Source organism: Stegostoma tigrinum, chromosome 5, assembly GCF_030684315.1.
Source record: "Stegostoma tigrinum isolate sSteTig4 chromosome 5, sSteTig4.hap1, whole genome shotgun sequence".
Lineage (NCBI taxonomy): Eukaryota > Metazoa > Chordata > Chondrichthyes > Orectolobiformes > Stegostomatidae > Stegostoma > Stegostoma tigrinum.
The window spans coordinates 51,841,656-51,856,895 of record NC_081358.1 but is presented as its reverse complement, the minus strand read 5'-3'; the positions used below and the strand labels follow the sequence as shown (position 1 = coordinate 51,856,895).

Genomic DNA, 15,240 nt, shown 5'->3' with positions numbered 1-15,240 from the left:
CCTATTATATACAAATAGAAAAAGGTCAAACTATGAATTCAACAGAAGCACATTCTTACTTTTCTTCCTAGTAGAATTTTAATAACATGTCTATTTAGGGTTATAGGACAGAGTTCATTTTGTAGTAGACATAGGCCCAATATCCTGAAAAGGGATGCAAGAATATATCAAATGTCATTAAAGTTCAAATTAACAATATCCAACAGGCACAATACATTCACAAATGATGTCACAAAAATGTCATGATTACATTACGCCTGATTTTACCTGCCAATATTACGGAAACAATTGAGACGTGCTTCTGTATTTTTGCCTGGCCTTGGTGAATAGAAGCCTCTCTTTCCAGGCTGATAGAAGAGTGGAGCATTGTCATCACCATCATCTGGCTCATCCAATTCCATATCAACCACACTTCGACTCGAGCCATGTCGTTTTCTAGTGTCCTGCTGCACAGCAATATAAAAAAAACCTACAACTTTTAGAATCATTAATTGTAGCAGGACTAGATTTTTTCTGACCAAACTTTTGCTTTTTCTGAAACAGAACTATAAAATATCACAGTTCAGGAATGTGCAAAGTGTGCACAGACTGTTACTTATTACAGGCAGGCATGTACATGTACGGACAGGCAACTTAGATATTAGAATTTCATGGCACATTCAGACTTGGAACAGTAGACAGTAAGGATATGTTTCAACTATAAACATGTAAAATTCAAAAATTCAAATTAGGGCTGCAAGACTACAAATCAGGGACGCTGTACTCCCTGCTCAGAGTTTAGACCCAGGGAAGGGTGTGTCTCTGGATATGGGATAGACTATTTAGGATTTATAGGACGCAGGAATTTCACACTCAAAAGGGTAGTGAACCTGTGGAATTCTCTCCAAAAGACGGCTGTAGAGGCCATGTCTCAATATATTCAAGAAAGAGACGGATTTTTTTTATTTTAAAGGCAAAAATGTATGCTGCCATTATGTAAAAAGGAAATTGGATTATCAGTGGGCAGAATAAACCTGAAGGGCTTTCAGGGCTAGACTGGGGGAAACAGGACTGTTTGGATTTGTCTGCAAAAGGCCAGCATGAGCTAGATGGACCAAGAAGATTGAATAAAACTGAAAAGACCAGCACTTAAGTGTGTAAGTCAAGAATCTAGTTTGCTGCTCATAGCTGCTGTTATTAGCTATAACAGCATGTAAAAACAAACATGAACACGGAAGTCATACTAAAAATATCACCAGGTAATATTACTCTAAATTATGGACCGCTTTCCTTTATTGCAATCCCATTCCATAATCTCAAATCCAAATGATTAGATTTATTCAAACAGTGCATTATTCTTTTACCTGAGATTTATCTGTTGAATCGAGCAAGCCCAAATCCAATATACTATCAGCACCATTTTCCCTGCAGAAAAATTGAACTCTTTAGTGGGACAGATTTTTAACAGACAAATATGATTAGACAGGATCATAATTTTTTTGGAAGTATTTTACCTTCCATGTGCAATTATGAGTTCCATGGCCTCATCAACTCTTGCTCTCAGTGAGTCTTCACTAGCTAGAAGGAGCAAAAGCTGTGCAGGAGATAATTCTAGTAACATTCCTGTAATTTTACTGGCAAATGCCTGAAATTTTAGAAAAAAAATTAATACAACTTTTAATTCCAAGTTCAAACTTTTTTGCTAAAATAAACCTAAACTTGAATAAGATTCTACAGGTAGAGATTATTTGTATACTTTACAGCATACTTACTGGTTGCATTGCTTGAACCCGCGGATATAATCGTTCTCCAAGTGCTTGTCGATGGGCTGGCAGTGGATCTGGATCATCACTAGGATTTCCTTCTGATGCTGGCCGGAATGGTCTAGTATCTATGGAAAGTTGCCTTCTTGATTCCCTAAAAATTGAAAACAAATACTAACTTTATGCTCTAATTGTTGCTGCATTATATGTGAACAATCAGCCACAGAATCGTTAACATTATTTCTTCAATGCATGATTAACACTAAACTGGAAATCTAGGTGGTGCCATCCTTGACTTTATTTAAATAGTGTGGAAATATATTTAAGCAGCAAAATTAACACCTATGTTTATAATACTGCACATTATTTGTCAGTTCTTTCAAACAAAACTAAGCTGGTAACAGGGTATTAAATTCACCACTTGTCTTTCAGAGTCTACTAATTATTTAGTACAGCAAGAGAAGAACGTGCTAACTTTTTAGTATTTTCTTGATGTTTGTAAGTTCGTTCTACAGTGCTAGCACTTTATTGATTCAGGTGCTTGACAGCAATTCCACAATTAAAATTAATGAAACTGGCCTTTGAAGCAGCACTTTATGCTTAATGTGACAATGTGAAAGCTGATTAAATGTGTTGGCTTTGTGAGAATAAGTCTCAATTTGATATGAATGCATTGGAAGAAAAAACTGAGCCAATTTGATCACTGCAGCACTTGTAACAATATGAAATATCAAAACGGTTCCATACTTTAAATTTTTCAAACTCTGGGCACAGCAACAGAAATGAAGCAGCATAACTGAAAAAATATTTCAGAATAAGCTTGCAATGTTTTACAGATGCAATTCCAGGGAACATATTATTTCACAAAGAAATCTGAAATAACAGATGATCACTTGTCAAATCCAAGCACAATAAACTTCAGGTAGTAGTTCCAAAAATACTGAAGATAGTTTGAAGACAACATCCAGGATATGTTGAAGACACAGGCTGGATAGCAAACAAATTTTTTTTGGTTTAGTTGACAAGGTGACAGCACATAAAAAACTGTCACAAACATTAAGCTGAAACTGGATTTTACTAATCTGGTTTATATCACTGATACAAAATTTTACCTTTGTTAGTTTCCTCAAAGCTGCAATTTGCAGATAAACACAAGAAATCTTCTGTTCATGCACTAAAGTGTTCTATTGATTTAACTGAATTTGAACTGAATCAAAATGTAACTTCACAAAACTGTTTAGGGTAGAACTGTAGGTCATGACATAGTTCTCCTGCCTTCAATCAGAGATACACATCAGAGTAAGACCTGGTTCATTAGGCAAGTTTTTTTTAAAAAAGGACAGAAGGTGGTACAGTATGAAAGTGAATCATGCCTTTTCCCTTTGTGTACACACGAAGGTGTACACATAACTGTAGCTTCATAATAGCTGTTATAACAGTTCACTCACCGATCTCTATCGCGACGAGAACCTGCTCTCATTCCACCACTTCTCCTCATTTCCCTCTCTCTTTCTCTTTCTCGCTCCCTCTCTCTGTTTCTCAACCGTTGCATTAAACCTGAGGCAAAAACGAGTTTAAAAACTTGGAATTTTGGTATTCAATTTTATTAGTTCCATTGAGATAGAGGGAAAACAGCTGGCACCACTGATTGATTTTAAGAAGCAAGACATGGTAAATTTTAATGCTCTGAAAATCTCATAAGGTAATGAATATATTTTGGATCTATTTGTAATATTTAATGATACTTCCAACACGATCAGGACTCATCTCTCTGCATATGTACATACAATCAAGTTATAACAGGATAGGCTTATGTTTAGTATATAAAAAGTACACAAAAGACTAACTCTACGGTTAAAGTAGTACAATAGAAATATATAACTGTTTAGCACATTGCCGAATATTTCATAGAAAATAATACCAATGAACTTGAAAAATAGCCTAGTTATGAGGAAGATCAGCAGCTTGCCATCACATGCTTTAAGAAAAAGACAGCTTCAAAAACAATTCTCTCAAATACACAGATATTTATCCTTTTATTTCCACTCTTTTGCGTTTAGATAATTTGTTCCTTTGATTTAATAATGATGAGTGAGGTTACAGGCTGTGTGACATGGAAAAGACATGCATCCTAGGTTTAATCATGATTACATAAGTCTGCTTGATCTGCAAATAACAGTTTGAAGTTATGTCACTGAATTTATCCTTTATCTTAATTAATTTGAGGTGTTGATGGCTTTAAATACTACTGTTTTGATTCCTTCAGTTTTTTTCAAACAAGTAAACTGGTCAAGATTTAGGAACTGCATGCATAAATTAGTTTCTTGTGGAATATTTAAATATGACATACTGGTTTGTAATCCCTTGCTAGCATTCTGTATACAGTCCAGGTTTGGCAATTTTTCACTAGATAGAAATGCTTGTGCAATTGCAGTGTAAAAACTTCGTGCCACTCCACTGCCCTCGCCCGGCTCATCTTTGAATGTAACCTTCACCCTGTGTACGGTCATTGGAGTTGTAGTGCATCGACGGCCAAAGTGATTATTTAGCTGCCTCATTGTCTGTTGAATCAAGAGGTCACGATCTCGATCAACCTGAAACAACATAGAAATTAAATGTGAACAGCCTTTAGTAAGTCTTCTCATCAACATTTTAAAATGGCTGAGACATGTGAACTTATAGACAGAGCAAATACTTTTCAAATAAAATAACAGCAAGTTGCCATTTTAAAAAAAATAGTAAAATAAAGTACGACTACCTAATGAAGACATTGCAACTAAAACTAGTTTAAGCTATGGGCTGGCTAAACTACATAACCCAGAAGTTTCCAGGTTTAATGCTTATACTATACGAATAAATGATTGTAGCCAGTCAAGATGTGGACATTCTAATTGGTCATAACATTTTGAAGGAAAGAGGAGAACAAACAATCCAGGTCCTCAGCATTGACTGCTACCCATTGTTGGAAAGTGCACACATGGAAACTTGGGTCACATGAAATTAGATCACCTGTAAGGTTCCCGATAATCAAAGAAATCAGTGTCCAGGCTCACGTACGCTAATGTCTACCTGAATATGGACTGAGAGATAAAGTCACCATCATCCCAATGGACCGTAGGGCTGCTCCCTAATCAGACACACACAACTGGTGGCGAGTTTATCCTGAGAGCAACCACACCTCAGGCTAGGGGAAGAGGTTGAGAAGGCAGGAGTTCTGAGGTAACACTGGCCAGGTGAGGAACTGAATCCACACTGTTCGCATCACTCCGCAATGCAAATCAGCCACTCAGTCAACTGAATTGACTGACTCTCATCTCGAGAAAGGGCTACAGAACTACCAGGCCTCATACAAAATTGTCCAGTTTCTTGAGAGTTTTCATAAGAATACAAGTTCAAACAGGACTTATTTTTACTACAACAAAATGCAATTTTGATTTTAAAAACTAAAAATGACAATGTCAGCTACCAAGAAAAAAAATACACTGTCTTGCAAAGCTGAGAATGGGACCAAAGGATGTCTACGCACAAAAGCAATATCTAAGTAATAGCAAACTAACAAATGAAAATTTAAACATTCCCTCTAAGCTGCACTTGCACACATACAGCCGCCCACTGTTCCGTGGCAGTAAGCTGTGGTTCCAGAAGTCACTGATCCCCCTCAAGGCCTCAGAGGCCTGGACAGCCGGAAAGAAAGTTAGAAGGAGCTCTGCTTATACCTCTAAAGTTAGGTCTCTAGACTGAGCATTTCTTAGTTTCTCCATTTCTCGTCGGAATTTCGACTCCTTAACTTCAAACCCACCGAGTTCAGTTAAAATCTGTTGGAAGAAAAGTTCACTCTACATTACTTGAATTGAAATTATGTTCAGCTTGTAAACAAAACCATCATAATAGCCTAGTTTTTTGTTCTGAATGTTGTACATTAAATATCTTTACCGATCCAGGTTCAGCTCCTACATCTTCCATAAACACTCTTCCAAAGAGTTCCAAAGATAGGCGCCAACGTCCCAATAACATGTCATGAGAAACCACCATGCCCATGAAACTACACTGTGGCCTGGTCACAAATGAAAACAAAGAATTAATGATACAGTTCTTAAAAAAAAGCAGTAATAACAAAACATGACAAAATGTATTTAGTACAGTTTTGGACAATTTTTCACTATTTTGAAAGACGATTAGAATTTAATAAAGATACCAAGATTATAAAGAAACGTGAATAGTTACCGAAATGAAGTAAGTGGTGGTCCTTCACTTTCAGTAAGCCCGATCTCAGCCAGTAAACTGCTTTTCAGTTGTGCTGCAAGGTCCTGAGCAGATGGTCCTACTCGTGAATTTTCAGATTCGTCTTCTGGTAAAACTTGCTCATCGGCTACCTTCCTCTGACGATTCTGCATACTCATAACATTCTTCAGGTTAGAGCAGTAAGACATTTTTGTGGGAAGCACCTAAAGAATAGAACCACAACATTCCTGCAGATGAGTAATGCTTAGTTTAAAAATATTTATGCAACTCAGCTCATTTAAATTGGACATGAACTGTTTGTAGTAGTCTTGGTTTTCTAAAGGCAAGTGAAATGTTAGCTTAACTAAAAGCATAAAACAAAAACACTCATGAATTTTCATAGCATGTAGAGGAAAGCTAAGTGCGAAGCAAGTGAATGACGCATTTTACCGTTGACACCGAATACCGTAAGATCAATGCTGTATACCAACTACTTTTTCTGCCTTCAGTTGGCTTAGTCTACAGAACTGGAATTTTCTCCCTAAACCTCTACGGCTCTTTAAGCTCCACTATGATTCTCATCAAAATCGGCTTCCTTGACCAAGCAGTCCTAACATTTTGTTTCAGAGCAATTTGGGAAGCTTTATTACATTGTAGCACCATGTAAAAAAAGTTGCTGTTTTCCTCCACTAGCCTAAAAACAAAGCAAAAGTGCTAGCAAGTCAGGAGAAGAATTTGGTCATACAAAAACTTTTTACTTCCCTGGTGTCTTCTGGAAAGAAATTCCATCGAGATTGAATGTTGCAACAGTATATAACAGTACTGAAGGCATATTAAAACATTCCTACACATAGTCCCATACCATACTTTTAAATGGAAAACACTATCTACACTGATCTTACCTCTAGGCAGTTTCTATCCACAGTTACTTCAGTTATGCCTTTCCCAAGACCTGAAAACGATGAATATAAGCCTTGGCTTGGACGACCAAATAAATCTTCTTTTCTAGCATTGGGCTGAAGAGAGAGAAAGACCCAAAACAATTTAAAACAATTGTCCTTGAAGAATTAGTAAATCACTAATTTAAATCTTCCCTCAAAACTTGAGCACAGAACATAATTTACATGAATAGTCACTGCAACATGATTAACAGTAGGTCTCCTCTCTCATGAGACAGAGCTGACTGGCAGTCGTTTAAACTGAAAGACACCAGACGCTCAAGCAAAAGGAGAGATTGAAAAGGAGAATCCTTCAGTGGTAACCCCAGCTGATTTAGAATTTGATGAATCCACACCATTGGTGTCACTCTGCATCACCAACTAGCCATCCAAGCAACTGAGCTAACTGACGACCCAGTACCACAGTAAGAAACTTACTAATAAAATGCTGGAATAGACCATTCAGTGCTCCTGTGATTACCTGTAAAAGATGAGGTTGGTCTGCTAGGGGAATTGCTTCAGCCAGAGAAACTTCAAATGGATTTGGTGGAATACAGCCAAGGAAGGTCATGGAATCAGAACGCCGAAAGAATGGATGATTTTGACCTGCTTCTGTGGACAGTGTTTCATCATCCTTGTCATGAAGGCCAGAACCTAAATGGGGAAAAAAATCTCATTTTTTGGTCACAGCACACGTGCTGCTATAGCCGCTATGAGCGAACCAAATAGTTCAGTAAAGAAACGCAAGAGAAGTGAACTTGCCTAGCAGGATTTTAAAAACAAACTATGAATAAAGCACCTAAACTGTTCATTAAATTATGCAATTAAAATGACCTAATATTGGTTGTGTAATGTTCCAGTCTCAGTAATTGACATCACTGGTTTCAAAGTGACACGGGACACAAACAGCTGCTGCGTTTAATGCTCAGCACTCCTAGAATTAATCAATCTGGGGTCCTCTGGGTGCACTTATTGTGATCTTACTTTGGGCCAAAACATCTGGGAATAAGTCCCAGCTACCACAGTGTTGTGTCATAACATATCCAAAGACTAATTGATAAATTAATCAATCAATAACCTCATCCTTGTCAATCCAAACACTTATCAAACACAACAAGGTATTTAAACAAAACAGGATTGGTGGTATAGGAAAAATCTCAGTTATAACCATCATAATCAAGCATACTGAGTTGATTTCCAAGTCAGGATCACTGGCGTGTCGATTTTCTGATTAGAACATGAAGTGAATGAATAGAACTGTTGGGTACAGCCCTGTAAATCTAACAGATCTACCTTCCATAAAAGGTGAAGGGAGTAACACTTCCCTTAAACTAAAAAGGCCTAAAGATAGCTTGAAGAAAGGTCTATAAAATTGCAATCATGTTGAACAGAAAACTAGAACAATGCTGAACCAAAAATAATGTTCTAAAGGATCTCCAGGATAAGTAATCAAACTGGATTTTAAAAAGACAATTTATGACAACAGATAAGACCCAAAAACATAACTAACAGGTACGACAGGTTCAATAAATGACTGAAAGCTCATTATGCAGAAAGTAAATAGGGAAACAGGCGGTGTCAATAAAAGATACAACCGAGTGGAATCTAGAAATAATAGTGACTTTATGCAGCTGCCAGTGTGCACTGTAAATAGTACACTTATAGAACAAACAATATAAATGTGCCCAAAACTATTTCTACATTCAGGCATGGAACTGTGCAAATCTAGTGTGTGTCACAACTGGGTGCCAGACAGTTGCCCAAAACTGGATCTTGATTCTCATGCAAATAACAAGGGCAAGGTAGCTATTGGCAACTTTTCCCAGTTTAGATTGACTAATTTGAAGTGGTTTACTTCACTAGCAGCAGCTTTCTTGCAAGCATTGAAGGAGAAAGTGAAAACGGAAGAAAGGAACACAGAGGGGTTTTAGGGGAAATTAGAAATTGTGAAGAGCATTGCAAAGCTCGAGTTACCATGTCAATATTCACTTAAAGTCACATAAAAGGTATTCGGTTGTTACTTGAATTTACAAGGACTGTACACTTCTTGATTGAAAAAGGGAGCCACCCTGCACACCTGTAAAACATCCAAATTTGAGTAGAACAGATTCAGGTGTTCTTTGAACACATTCCATGAAGATGATCTTCATGCTACCCGAGACTTCTCTAAACCAAGCAAGGGGGAAGCTCAATTTCTTTCCCAGGAAATCTACATTTTTTTCATTATGCCATCATTTTTTAAAAGTGCAGAAGCAAAGTTGAGTAATTCTTACTACCGTAATGTATTGCGGAAGTGGAGTCACAGGTAGATAGGATGGACAAGGCAGTGTTGTATATGCTTGCCTATGTTGGCGAGTTGGAGGTCATGTTATGGCTGTACAGGACAATGATTAGGCCACTTCTGGAATACTGCATGCAATTCAGGTCTTCCTGCTGTAGGAAGGATTGTGTGAAATTTGAAAGGCTTCAGGAAAAGATTTAAAGATGTTGCTAGGATTGGAGGGAGAGGCTGAATCAACTGAGACTATTTTCCCTGGAGCGTTGGAGGCTGAGGGGTGGCCTTATGGAGGTTTATAAAATCATGAGGGGCATGGATAGGGTAAATAGACATGGGGTGGGGGGTGGGGGGGGGAAAGAGTCCAAAACTAGATGGCATAGGTTTAGGGAGAGACAGGGGTAGATTTAAAAAAGGGATCTAAAGGGACAACATTTTCCATGCAGAGGGTGGTGCATGTATGGAATGAGCTTCCAGAGGATGAGGAGACTGGTACAATTACAACATTAAATACCCATCCAAAAGCTTTTTTAAACAGCAAGTGGTTAGAGGGATATGGGCCAAATACTGGCAAATGGGATGACATCTATTTAGGATGTCTGGTCAGCATAGATAAGTTGGACCGAAGGGTCTGTTTCTGTACTGTATGTCTCTATGACTAAGTAAATTTTCATACTAATTACCAAAAATCCATAGTAAAAGACATAATTAAATAGTCTGTTCAAGAATGCAGTCGTTAAACACAAAAAGACTCACTCTGATTTGTATCATCATCATTTTCATGCTCCGAATCCTCATTGTCAAGACCCAACTCCAATAACTCTCGAGTCCTACGAAGATTGGCACATTACAGATTTAGTTCCAAAATAAAAAAGTTCGAATCACTTATTTTCTTGTAAAATGAACTCAAAATTAGCATTAACAAGTTAAACATGAGATTCAATTGCTTTTAAAGTAATGACAGATACCGAATGACAGATTTCAAATACTATTCAACCCATGAAGCCAAGCAGAATTAGATTTTATGCTAAACTGCCTCCTACAGTTGGAATCCTCTTTTGGGGAAAAAATGGTAGTGCCCATTTCACCCATAGAATTCCCTCCCCACCTCAGAACTTATTCCAGAAATATTTACGTTAAATACTAAGTAGCTCATCAATTTGCATTAGATTTTGTATTTGTAGTTTAAAACAGCAACACAAGGTGACTGGAGACAGTAGGAACTGCAGATGCTGGAGAATCTGAGATAACAAGGTGTACACAGCTGGATGAACACAGCAGGCAAAGCAACAGAGCAACAGGAAAGCTGGCGTTTGAGGTCTGGACCCTTCTTCAGAAATGGGAAGAAGGGTCTAGACCAAAAACGTCATTTTTCCTTACTCCTCTGATGCTGCTTGGCCTGCTGTGTTCATCCAGCTGTACACCTTGCAATCACAAGGTAACTGGACATGTTTAAGGCATTGTTTATCCATTCCCACCATTTACACTACCTAATTTCAAACACAAATAACATCATCTAGTTCAGAGGAGTACAATTCCATCTCAGAGTAGCAAAGTGACTATTTTCTTATATATGAAGGAAAAGAACTCGATCTCTGCAACAAAAGTTGCATTACGTATGAACACTCAGAAGCATTTAAACTAAATAAGGTAAAATCTTGCAAATAAGTGTCAGTCTTTTTCAAGTCATAAAGCCTAAGAACAGGCCTGTTGGCCCATCATCTCTATGCTGACCAATAAAAGCCAAACTACACTGATCCCATTTACCTGCAGTTGGTCCATCAAGCAGTCTAACCTGGCATTTTAATACTCATCCAGATGTTTCGTAAACATTGCAAAAATACTTGCCTCCACCACCCTCACAGGCAACACATCCCACTTTTCTACGACTCTTTGGGTGAAACAAGGTTTCATCAGATCTGCTCTAAATCACTTAGAGTCCTCACCTTAAACTTATGCCCTCTGACTTAAGACAGGTTGCTGCAGGGAACGGATTCTCACAATCTGCTAATTTTGCTCACCTCAATCAGACACCCCTTTTCAGTCTACTCTGCTTCAAGGAAAACAAATAAGCCAGCCTATCTACTCAATCCTCATAATGGAAACTTTTCATCCTAGACAATGCCCTGGTGAATATCCTCTGCATCCTCTCCAGTGCAATCACATCCTTCTGATCGTGGGGTCACCGGAACTACACACAGTCTCCTATCTATGACTTAAGAGATGTCGTACAAAGTTGTAACAAGATTTCCTTGTGCCAAAATTCTACACTACCTTGTTTATGCGAGCTGACACCTTCAGGGATCTATGAACTGGGAACTAAGGGATCTTGGTGTACCAAGTATTCCTGAAGGACCCACGTATTATCCTTCCCTTATTAAAATATATCACCTTGCATTTATTCAGGATTAAGTTCTACACCAGTGCTCTGTCCAGTTTACCAGCTGACCTGATACCATCCTCATTATAAAGGCAACACTAATTTGTGTCACCTGCAAACTTATTAATTATACCTTATACATTCATATCTAAATCGTTAATGCACATAAATGGCAAAGATCGCAGCACTGAAGCCTGTGGTACATCACTGGTCACAGGCTTCTAAGTACAAGAACAACTCTCCATAACCACCCTCTGTCTCCTATTCATAAGACAATTTTGGATCCCGTTTGCCAACTTGTCTTGGATTCCACTGACTCTTACCTCATGGATCAGCGTTCCATGAGGGGCCTTGTCAAAGTCTCTTACTGAAGGCGACACCAAATTCCCTTCATCAATATATTTAGTCATATTTTCAAAAATTAAATCATTGGGATATATTGCCCTTTAACAAATCTGTGCTGACTATCCCTGATCAACTCCTGCCTTTCCAAGTATTGATTAATCCTGTCCTTCAGATCTTTCCTATAATCTTCCTGACCACTGACATCAGACTAACTATAATTACCCGGCTTATCCCAGCTGCCTTTTAATAAACAAATCACAGGCGGCCAGTGAAGTGTTAAATACATCCAGTCATACAGTACATGTTAATTACTTAGGTAAGCTATCAATTAAACAGTTGCTCAGTTACATACAAGTATCTGAACAATGTGCTTATCAGACATGGGAAAAGATGAACGCTCTGCAGCAAATGTATTAGCTTTATAAATGGTGTTGGGACTTTGAGGAGACAGAGCTAAAGTCAGAAATGTGACATAATTATCACCTAAATAGCTAGAACTTCAAGAACATAAGTAGTTCTACATCTCCCAGGGGAGCACAGTCCAATGTTAGTGACAGCAATCTAGTAGCTGCTATCCTTCACTAGACTCCGTCATCCTTTTCACCATTAGTTCAGTGTGGCTGCAGTACACAGCAAGATGTACTGCCCAAGTCCAACCTCAGCAAACTCCAGTCACAAGGCAAATGAGAGCAACAAGATCAAAAAGGATATGATATTCTACGTTACTAACTCTCAAAGACATTTATACTGTTACCCATTCATCACTGCTGAGTCAAAATGTTGTTTTACTGTACTGCAGTACCATAAGCAGGACTACAAGACAGTCAGTTAATGAGGAGGATTAAGGGTAGACAATGAGAAGGAACTGTTCCATTAATACAATGCAAAACTAATTTTTAAAAGCTGAAAAAAAATACCGTTTTCGATCTAGTTGTGGTGTATCCAATGTTGTCTGCTGGTTCATTGCTTTAATCCAATAAATAAGTGCTTGGAAAACGTATGCTACATGCTTTAATGAGCAAACATCCAACACTGGCAAGACATCAGAATGTTCATCATTATGGGAACGCATGAGAGAAAGGGCATAATTGAGAAAATCACCACGTGCAGACATCATTCCTTGACGAGCATTCAACAAAGTAGCACGTCTGGGAAGATAAAAACATCAGCAAAATTGCAATGAGCTTCAACGTCTAAAATTCATCAACAAGTTAGCTCAGTACAAAACAATCAGACCAAATAAAGCATAAAAGCCTGCCTTTAATAGTGTATTTAATCTAATTATACATAATGAGACTAACTTGCTGTGCTGTAAAATGTCAATTTTAAAATTTTGGTTTTATAAAAACATTCTTCTGGACAGATAACATTGCTTGCTATGCATGTTGATAATACTTTTGCTCTAAGCACTACGGCCCCGTTGAGATAACAATTTCAAAGTTAAATGCATTTAAGAAATCCATTTACGAATATCATGTACTACAATAACTTCAAACTAGGTCCAAATTTGAGCTCCAAAGTGTTATTTCTTTTTGTGTGGCAAATAAAACATTTGGCGGAATATTTATCAAAGTGTGTTTAGAGGCAAATGCATGATGAATGCACATTAACATCACATCATCTCCTCCAACAATGGAATGGACAAGTTTTAAATTGAATCATTAGTACTAATTAGCACTATTTTAGATTTCTGAACATTGTGCAACATCCTCTAACTTATGTTCCAACTTCTCATTCATTCTGCAGGAATGCCTTGTCTGTATATCTGATGTGTCTCAGGGCAAAAATGAAAAAACATTAAGCAATCCAGAGAAGAGCTGGCTAACGCTGAAGTGTAATTATTTAGAAGGTGACATTTTTATTCCACCCTGAAGTAAAGGATGGTCAGAAGTTCTTCGGCAACATGACACCAATGCTCTTTACAATTGGGGGTCAACTGCCTTCTTAACACTTCAAAAAGCTCTAAGCTGAGCCAGGGCTCCCTTTCATCATAGCAATGTCTGTCTTGGTATAGATTTTGAATTACCCAACTAAAGTGTGTGCACAGTACTGTACCAAATCCACCTCAAGCATTTAAAATTTAATGAGATACAAATTTCACAAAAGTTTTACAAAAACCTCTTCATGCAGAAGGGGCAGTGAAGTGCGTTCCTTTTGCATTGTATGGAAGAAACTATGAATAAAATCTTGTGGGCTGGGGAGCATGTTTATAATTTGGTATCCACCGTTGGTAAATCTTTCTCATGGTACCAATGGCAGAATACTTTTGGGTAGCTCCACAGAAACCAGGCCACGAGCCTGAGAAGCTGCCAAAGCAGCCAGAAAACTAGCTCACCTGGGAGATAACACATAACACATAACATTTCCGAGAATGGCATTGCTCTGGATCACACTACCTGAATAAGCTATACTGTAATGACTATTTTGCTTTATGGAATGAGAACACACATTGGCTTTAGCACTACATCTCAACTTAATGACAACACATCATTAAAACAAGATTTCTGAAAATAAAGTTACCTTCTTCCCTCTAGTGTTCGCAAACTGGCTTCTTCACGTGCTGTTAGTCTCTCACGCCTGGCAGAATTTTGAGAAGCATGTAAAGGATGGCTGGGATGACCAGGATCCCCAGCAGAGGATAACGCTGAACCATACCGTAACTGTGCCTCAGTGGAGTCCATGATACTAACCATCCAGTTCCACGTAGGCATCAGCTTTTCCTCCACGTAATTCTGTGGAAATAACCAAAAAAAAACCTTTGACAATTTTCCAATCTGACTCCTTAGCTCCCAGTCTGCAATCTACAATTAGTTCAACTTCCACATTTGAATGCCACCCAATTTGGGGAAGGGGACCAAAGGAGAAACAATAACCCGACCCTTCAGTGCTCAAGAACCTTTAGGATCCATTAAACATGCAGGAGGTGGTCCTCATTCCATCAGCATTTCTCATTTCTTTTGGAATGAATATGTAGGGGCAGGTAGTGAGGCAACTCTACTTCCATGCAGAATTAATTTGAACTCTGAACACAAGTTCAGTTGTTTAAGTAAACGATTGCTAATGATAGCAAAATCAGCACTTCCTCAGATGAAAAGTAAACTTCGGTCTATAATGCAATTACTTCAAAGCTCTTAACAAACTGCTACCACATTGAGATTGCTAAGGCTTGCAATAACATACCTACAGAGGAAAATACGGAAATAAAGTCAAGAGAACATTGATATCAGGTCATATTATTGCAGTAACACTGCAGGAGACTTAAAACAATTTTTATGGCTTGAACAAAAGCAAAAATTCCATCAATGACAATCTGGGCTACCAAATTGCTTTTCAGAAGGC

At 38.0% G+C, this 15,240-nt stretch overlaps 1 protein-coding gene across 8 annotated transcripts in view; it reads right to left on the bottom strand.

The window, feature by feature from the left end:
* ubr5 (ubiquitin protein ligase E3 component n-recognin 5) overlaps positions 1-15,240 on the bottom strand; it is a 133,262-nt gene that overhangs the window by 11,080 nt on the left and 106,942 nt on the right. For all 8 annotated transcript variants that reach the window (XM_048528892.2, XM_048528896.2, XM_048528893.2 and 5 more), the window contains 15 exons: positions 14,422-14,633; positions 12,819-13,049; positions 9,933-10,006; positions 7,383-7,555; positions 6,866-6,979; positions 5,967-6,187; positions 5,676-5,796; positions 5,459-5,557; positions 4,093-4,336; positions 3,191-3,299; positions 1,752-1,896; positions 1,494-1,624; positions 1,344-1,404; positions 268-446; positions 60-144 (listed from right to left, as the gene is read on the bottom strand). In XM_048528892.2, the coding sequence (XP_048384849.1) occupies positions 60-144; positions 268-446; positions 1,344-1,404; positions 1,494-1,624; positions 1,752-1,896; positions 3,191-3,299; positions 4,093-4,336; positions 5,459-5,557; positions 5,676-5,796; positions 5,967-6,187; positions 6,866-6,979; positions 7,383-7,555; positions 9,933-10,006; positions 12,819-13,049; positions 14,422-14,633 (2,199 nt within the window). The remainder of the gene's footprint in view (positions 1-59; positions 145-267; positions 447-1,343; positions 1,405-1,493; positions 1,625-1,751; positions 1,897-3,190; positions 3,300-4,092; positions 4,337-5,458; positions 5,558-5,675; positions 5,797-5,966; positions 6,188-6,865; positions 6,980-7,382; positions 7,556-9,932; positions 10,007-12,818; positions 13,050-14,421; positions 14,634-15,240) is intronic.